Raw genomic sequence first — 6,934 nt, 5'->3', positions numbered from 1 at the left:
TTTAATATCAATATTACTGAACCTCCCATACTTGCGAAACATGTGTTAAAGCTTTAAATCTAATACAGTGTTTGTTTCTTAAACAACAGTGTTTCTACTCTTCAATTGTTATTCGGGGGGCTTTTTTTTTTTTAGATTTGCTGGAAATAATATATAGAACAAATTGTACAAAAGACTGTGATTCAGAAAACAGGTCATTAGTTGCCCTGTGACTGTAAACACTGCACGGCCTCTCAAAAACACTAAAATGTTGTAACGTTTTTCTTCTAGGCCCCCTGCTGCTTGTAAAAGTGAAATTCCACAAATGAAACCTGCAGAGCTCTCTATGTCCGCAATTATAGCATTTAATGTCATTTAATAATAACATCCTCGAAGCTATAAAAGTTTACATCATTGCATCATGTAAACTCTGCGAGCCAAAGGAGCACACAGTCATGTACCAGCTTGTTTTTATGTCCAAGGGAGCACAAAAGGGAAAGCTCTTATCATGCCTGTTTACTTATTGATGCGAGCTGTAAAATTCACAGATACCCACAGAAGCAAAAAAAAAAAAAAAGGAAGATTTGAGGAGCAATTTGGAGATTTTTCTAGGTCAAAGGCCAACTTAACACTGACAAGCAAAATCAAATCACAGCTGAGGAAATGAACCATGAAACAGTGATTGCTTCATACATAATGACCCTTTTTCCAGTTTCTTAGCTCAAGAATTATTTGATTGTGCAGAGTGCTGACTTCACTGCAAACATGAGTACTACTTGCACATATTGCCTGAGTATATAATCAAATCTAGACCATTGATACAAGGGGCGAACAAATATCTCTTAGTATGCATGAACAATAGATCTTTGTTCCATAAGAGAGCCCTCAGAAAGCTAACAGGCTGACCTGAAGGTAGAACACCTCTGGGGATTGTGAGCAAAGCTTGTGCTCAGCATTAATTGGTTGCGCTTTTATTGGATAATTTAGACATTAGTAAGACCCATTTAAGTTAATTTTGAAAATGACATGGAATATATGTGCTTTGTCACAGCAGCCATGGGAAAAGGGCCATTGAAAGGAGCATGGGCACAGACGCAGCTTTTGCATGATTGCTAAAATAAGTGGAATGCTTTCTGTTATATAATTGAACTTCGACTAATGATGATTCATGTGACCAAAAAGACAGATCACTGGAGTCTGCTGAGCCCGTGGTTTCAAATAACAGCACTATAGGCTATATCCCACATGAGACAGGTCAGCTAAGCTCCTACCCCCACCCATATCATCCCAGTTCTGACACATTCACACTTTGAGTCATACATCACTGGAACTTGGGGCACCGGTCATGTAACTAAAAACTCAACCTCTGGGTATAGGTGGGAAATTCCCCATACAGGTCAATGATCTGTTACCTTATTGAAACAGAGACATTTTACTTATTGCCTTCATCCCCTAAGCATCCCCTCCACCCCCTTTAATTGCACTTATCCCTATGTCAACTACAAAATCCCTATAGATTTGAAGGACACAGTAGCAAACAAATCATTGTGATTTGAGATTTCACAGGAAACTGTACAGCAAGGCGAGCTCTGTGAACTGAGGCCTTAAGCCAACAGTGTAGGCTTGGCTTTGTCTGAAAACCTCATGCTGATAAACAGCCTCTCCAAGAAGACAAACTCAGGCCCCTGCTGCACAAGACTCAAAACTTCAGCTACCTCTGCTGCTTGCTGAATCTGATTACAGGCAAGCCCCGAGGACAGGCAGGTCATTGAGAGCACAGAGATGAGCAAACAATAAGATATTATCTGAAGGAATCTTCAGTTTTCCAAAGGAAAATGGTCCCTCTCAGTGTCACATTGACGATAGGATCCTCAACCTGACACTGAATCAGCCATTTAAGAAGAATGAACACTGCGAGCCATTCATGCATACTCACTAAAATAATGAGAGCTCTTTTTTCACTCTTGTTTAAGACATATAAAGAGAAGCTCATGAGGCTTTGCAAGACAAGGCCATGCAGAAACTGGAGCATGCAGCTGACTCAAATGAATATGACTTTACAGTGATTGGGTATTGAATGAACAATTCTTTAGTCTTTTTCTCTATTCTTTATGTGCGTGTAAATAATAGACGTGTTTGACCTCATTGTACTTTACTCATCGATTGTTATGCACTTGAAATAAATAATTTGAAACAACATTGTAAAATACAATCCTTTGATTCTGGGAAGTGCAGTGTTTGGTTAGAAAAATTGTGCTTTAAACCCCGAAAAACTATTTAAAGTAAAAGTTGAACAGCATAATCTATTCTGACCATGTGGTTTCCTTGTGCATTAGCTGTTTTCAAACAGTGACATCTTGTGGACACCTCTGCTCAATTATTGTTGAAGCCTTTGTGTGTAATAATGCTTGAAGACATGTCGCTTGCCACTGTCTGTCTATTTAAACTTGAAGGATGCGCATTGAGGGATCACGCTTCATTTTGTCTGGGTGCTTTTAAAACAAACAAGCAAGCAAAAATCATGAAATCATTAAAATATGAATACATTTTTTAAACAAAAAAGTAAATACGTTAATTTAATAGTTTTTGTTTTTAAACAAATCGAAATCAGATTTCTTTCTCTAGTTTTCTTTTTTATTTATACAGATTTTTTACTTTTATCGTGACTCGAAACTGGTTAAATTACAGTTTGAACTACAACAATGGAAGTTGTAGGTCGGTCAATTCGTGAATTTTAAGTAAAGTCTCGCGATATTTAAACTGGCTGCCAGGCACCCAAAGAAGAGCAGTAATGAGAAGGAGACAGCAGCAAAATAGCTCAGTTGTTCCTAAGAAAGATCAACATATAACTCATTGTTGGTCACATTGCTTATACTAGAAACCAAACGTTCAGACTTAGACGGCATTTGTCGTTTATACGCACACTGAGATTTGAAAGTACGCGGCCTCAGAAGCCAAATTTTATGTGTGAAGTGCTAACTGTTAGCTGACAGGCTACCTAGCATAGCCATTGAAGCAATGGCGTTGAAAAGAATTCAGAAGGTGAGTGTATATTTGCTTACAAGTGCTAGCCATATCTTCAATATATACATTTTTTAAGCTTGAGTCCCCTCTGTAACGATGTTGCCTGTGTCTAAACTTTTCTTTGGGTCGAATTAGCAGTGCTAGCTTGATTTTTCTGCTCCTGTTTAAAATAATTTATAGACAAAGAATGGCTAACCCACCGGTGGCCCCATTGGTGCACTGCTACAGTAACGGTCGCAGTTAACAAACACGCTGTTTATTTTAAATGTTTCTTTGTGTGAAATTATGCCTTTTTCTCCTGAAAGGTTACTAAGCACTCTTGTTAGTGTTTCTAGTTGTGTTTCACAGTGCAACGTAAAGCTCGGCTTTGACATTATTGAGTGTGTGCTCTTTGTTTTTATTATTGTTGGGTATGTAGATGACCTGTTGATAAATCAGTGGGCGGACAGTTGTCTTTATCGTTGTATCAGTAACTGTCGCTGATGATGTTGCTGAATGACAGCTGCTTGTTGGTTGCCAAAATTGAACCCTAGTGTCAGTGTTGCCATATATGGAATGGCAAATGGGGCACTGGAGCAGGGCACTGTGTATATTTATATAACAGAATAGATAGGCTTTCATTCAAGAGATGTTTAATAACGGGCCTTATTTCTGTTTGAATATCTGCTGAATATCTTTCTGTGTTCAACCAAGCTTTGATTTGAGTTAATTACATATCACAGCATGCCTCTTGGGGGGGAGGAGAATTAGATTTTAATTTAAAATAAATGTTTTTAATCCGTGGGTATGTAGTTCATCAAACTACTGATGAGGCTTCAGTTTTGGCCTATTTTCTCCTGCTACAGATGTGTTATTTCTATATAAAACAGCCTGTCAGATGGAACATATGGGTGGGACAAAATATTTATGACATATATATTGCAGTGCAGCATCTTGTGTTATAATATTGTTCCTTTTAGAGTGCAGGCACTCTAAAAGCGTTCCCACACCAGTTTCACTTACCAGCGTTAGTGGCTCATAAGACCTCCAGGTTATGCTTAACGATTGAATTCATCTCTTATTTATGTACACAGAGACTGCAGTGTTTTGTAGACTGTTGTGTAGTCTATCAAGAACTGTTGATGGTGCCAGTATGCTGGTACATGGATTGTGATAGCATCACATCAAGAGTTAATTTGTGTTTTCTTTGAACTTCAAACGTTCTGATTCACTTTGTAATTACCCTGACTTTTAGGAACTGTCGGACCTGCAGAGGGATCCTCCTGCCCAGTGCTCTGCTGGACCAGTTGGAGAGGATTGTAAGTAGTTTAACAGTTGTTGAGTAATCTTTGAAGATTTATGTGTGATTTACATAATTTTGTTTTTCCTCCTCTCAGTGTTTCATTGGCAGGCAACAATAATGGGTCCAGTAAGTGAAACACTTATCACACCCAATACAGTTAAAGTGCGCTTATAAATGAAAATCATGACCCCTTACTTTATTTCTCTTCCTATTTAAACAGAGTGACAGTCCATATCAGAGTGGAGTGTTCTTCCTCACCATTCACTTCCCAACGGATTACCCCTTTAAACCACCAAAAGTGAGTAAAACAGTGAGGCACAATGCTTCTTATTTTTTAAATTTATTCTGTCATATAATTGGCCTTACATCATTTTTTTTCTATGTTTTGGAACAGGTTGCATTCACAACAAAAATTTACCACCCAAATATCAACAGCAATGGAAGTATTTGTCTGGACATTCTGAGGTCACAGTGGTCACCTGCACTTACAGTTTCGAAAGGTAAAAAAATAAATTAAAATGTGTGGTGTGGGTGTACATATACCCAGTACATGAGCCAAAAAGTGTTTGGGGAAAAAAAGATTTAGCCAACAGATTTATGATAAACAGATTGTTGCCTGCTTGTTGAGAGAATTGAAATGATGCCAAAGCCATAACATAAAATTACACTCTACGTAAAATTATACCTTCCGTTTCTTTGGATTGTACTGTAGATGGGTCCAATTCATCTGCTAATTTTGGGCTAGTGCGTCGATGTAGTGATTGATTAACAAATTATTATTGAACTTATTTGTAATGGCACATATGAAATGATTGGAGTGCTTCTAGATGTGATTTTGATTATTTAAGAAGTTAAAATGACATCTTGCTGTGCTGATGGTAGGAGTAGAACACAGTTATGTCTATAATAAATCCCCTCTCAAAGATTTTTAACTTTGATTCTTTCTTCCACAGTATTATTGTCCATCTGCTCTCTTCTGTGCGATCCAAACCCAGATGATCCGCTGGTACCAGAGATCGCCCACACGTACAAGGCTGACAGGGAAAAGTAAGTGTAAAACATGACTGCTTTTGCCACAGTTGAGCTCACAGCCAGGTACACTCATGCTGCAAGATTAACTTCTGAGTTTGAGGTTAAGTTAAACTTTTCACATTGCATGTGTTTTACAGGTACAACAAACTAGCAAGAGAATGGACACAGAAGTATGCAATGTGAGAACACCAAGGAGATCAGAACGAGATCAGAACTACAAGAACAAAAGAAACACAGATGATTTGTAACTTGAAGTAAATGAGCATCAAAGTAGTTGGGGGACTTTGGGGGAGGGGGGTAAACTAAACAACAGCCCACTTTTTGGAGAAGGAAGCGGTACTATGAGGTACAGTGCCACTTGGCTTTGTGTGTGTTGAGCTGATACAGTGTGCTCTGCTTCATGACTTGTATGGATCTGCTGAGCAGGACCTAATGGACTCCTTAAAGCACTCCCACATGGAATACCAGAAAACTCTTTACAATCCCTACCACCGTACTCAGACTTTAAACTGTTACTCTTGCTATTGTGATGATCATTATAATTGTTGCTTTCTATAAGCATCATTTTTACCATCATTGAGTCATATCGTCGTGCTACTCAGAAACAAAATGTTTGATTTAGGAGATTATTTCTCCCTTCATTTCAGAGGTACTATCTGCACCCCACTGGATGTCTTGTTACTGTATTTCATGTTTTCTGGTGGCCTTTCTGTGTTATGTTGATGTGCAATTTAGACAGAATGTTTCCTGTTGAACACAAAAGTGTGCAGTGCCATTACCAGCAGCTGATCTGTTGGCACGTAACTGTCTCTGCCCTGAAACAATGTGAAAGGTGTTAAGAAGGATTTGTCTCCATCATCCACTGCAATTGGAGTTGTAACAGTATTGAGTTGTTTTGAAAACACTGGGGAGCTGCTGTTTATAAGTTAGCGGGTAGGTTAACGTCCACCTCCATCTTTCTCACACATGCCATCGTTCTTCTGTCTTGAATAATAAATGACGGCTGGTGTCCATAGTGCTCAAAAACTACTGCTGTTTAACATGTTATGCTGTGTAGCTATGAATGTGGCTACTCTTTGTCGTGCAGTCATAGCTGTGCGCCACTTCCTCAGTACAGTTACTCAGGTATCTTTAAGAAGATCATCAGCCTTTTACATGCGGTGACCCATGGTGAGAAAAATGATCAGGGTTAACACAGTCCGACTTCTAAAAATAGCACTTGCCTAATTTTGCGGTTCTGTTCAAATAACGACCCATCACTGACTGCAACTTACTGCAGTGTGATCAAAGACATACCACAATGGGTCTGTGCTGCACAGAAATATATGCTGTCCGAAACATACTGTTACTCTCATTATTTCTCTCCACTTATTTCAGTGTTTTTAAAGCGACTTGTTGTGTGGTTGTGAACAGCTTGCAAATGATGCTGTTTTTGAACAGACTTGATGTTTTGCAGCTCTCTGTCACTTACAGTCATAACATTACAGTTTGGTATGCTTTAAATATCAGGATTTATGTTCATTTTCATCATTGTTCTGCTTTTTTTTTTTTTTTTTTTTTTTCCTCCTCCATTAATAAGCAACACTGACAGTAAACTTTTTCCTTTTTTTTTTTTTT

General features: G+C 38.4%; 1 protein-coding gene across 2 annotated transcripts; it reads left to right on the top strand.

Moving 5' to 3' along the window:
- Positions 1-2,719: 2,719 nt before the first annotated feature.
- ube2d4 (ubiquitin conjugating enzyme E2 D4) lies at positions 2,720-6,346 on the top strand. 2 transcript variants are annotated; one of them, XM_026188390.1, is made up of 7 exons: positions 2,725-3,021; positions 4,238-4,301; positions 4,380-4,411; positions 4,506-4,583; positions 4,680-4,785; positions 5,239-5,332; positions 5,455-6,346. In XM_026188390.1, exons 1-7 carry the CDS (start codon positions 2,998-3,000, stop codon positions 5,498-5,500), a joined length of 444 nt encoding a protein of 147 aa, XP_026044175.1. In that variant the 5' UTR covers positions 2,725-2,997; the 3' UTR covers positions 5,501-6,346. The 2 variants fall into 2 exon arrangements, with proteins under 2 accessions (XP_026044174.1, XP_026044175.1); XM_026188389.1 differs by having other exon boundaries at positions 2,720-3,021; positions 4,506-4,785.
- The last annotated feature ends 588 nt before the right edge of the window (positions 6,347-6,934 follow it).

Source organism: Astatotilapia calliptera, chromosome 12, assembly GCF_900246225.1.
Source record: "Astatotilapia calliptera chromosome 12, fAstCal1.2, whole genome shotgun sequence".
Taxonomy (NCBI): domain Eukaryota; kingdom Metazoa; phylum Chordata; class Actinopteri; order Cichliformes; family Cichlidae; genus Astatotilapia; species Astatotilapia calliptera.
This window is presented reverse-complemented; position numbering and strand designations above follow the sequence as displayed.

Coding starts and splice junctions, on each gene's coding strand:
- ube2d4 (XM_026188389.1), top strand. CDS start 2,998: ATGGCGTTGAAAAGAATTCAGAAG. Junction 4,302..4,379: donor TGGACCAGTTGGAGAGGATT/GTAAGTAGTTTA, acceptor TCCTCCTCTCAG/TGTTTCATTGGCAGGCAACA. Junction 5,333..5,454: donor TACAAGGCTGACAGGGAAAA/GTAAGTGTAAAA, acceptor TGTGTTTTACAG/GTACAACAAACTAGCAAGAG.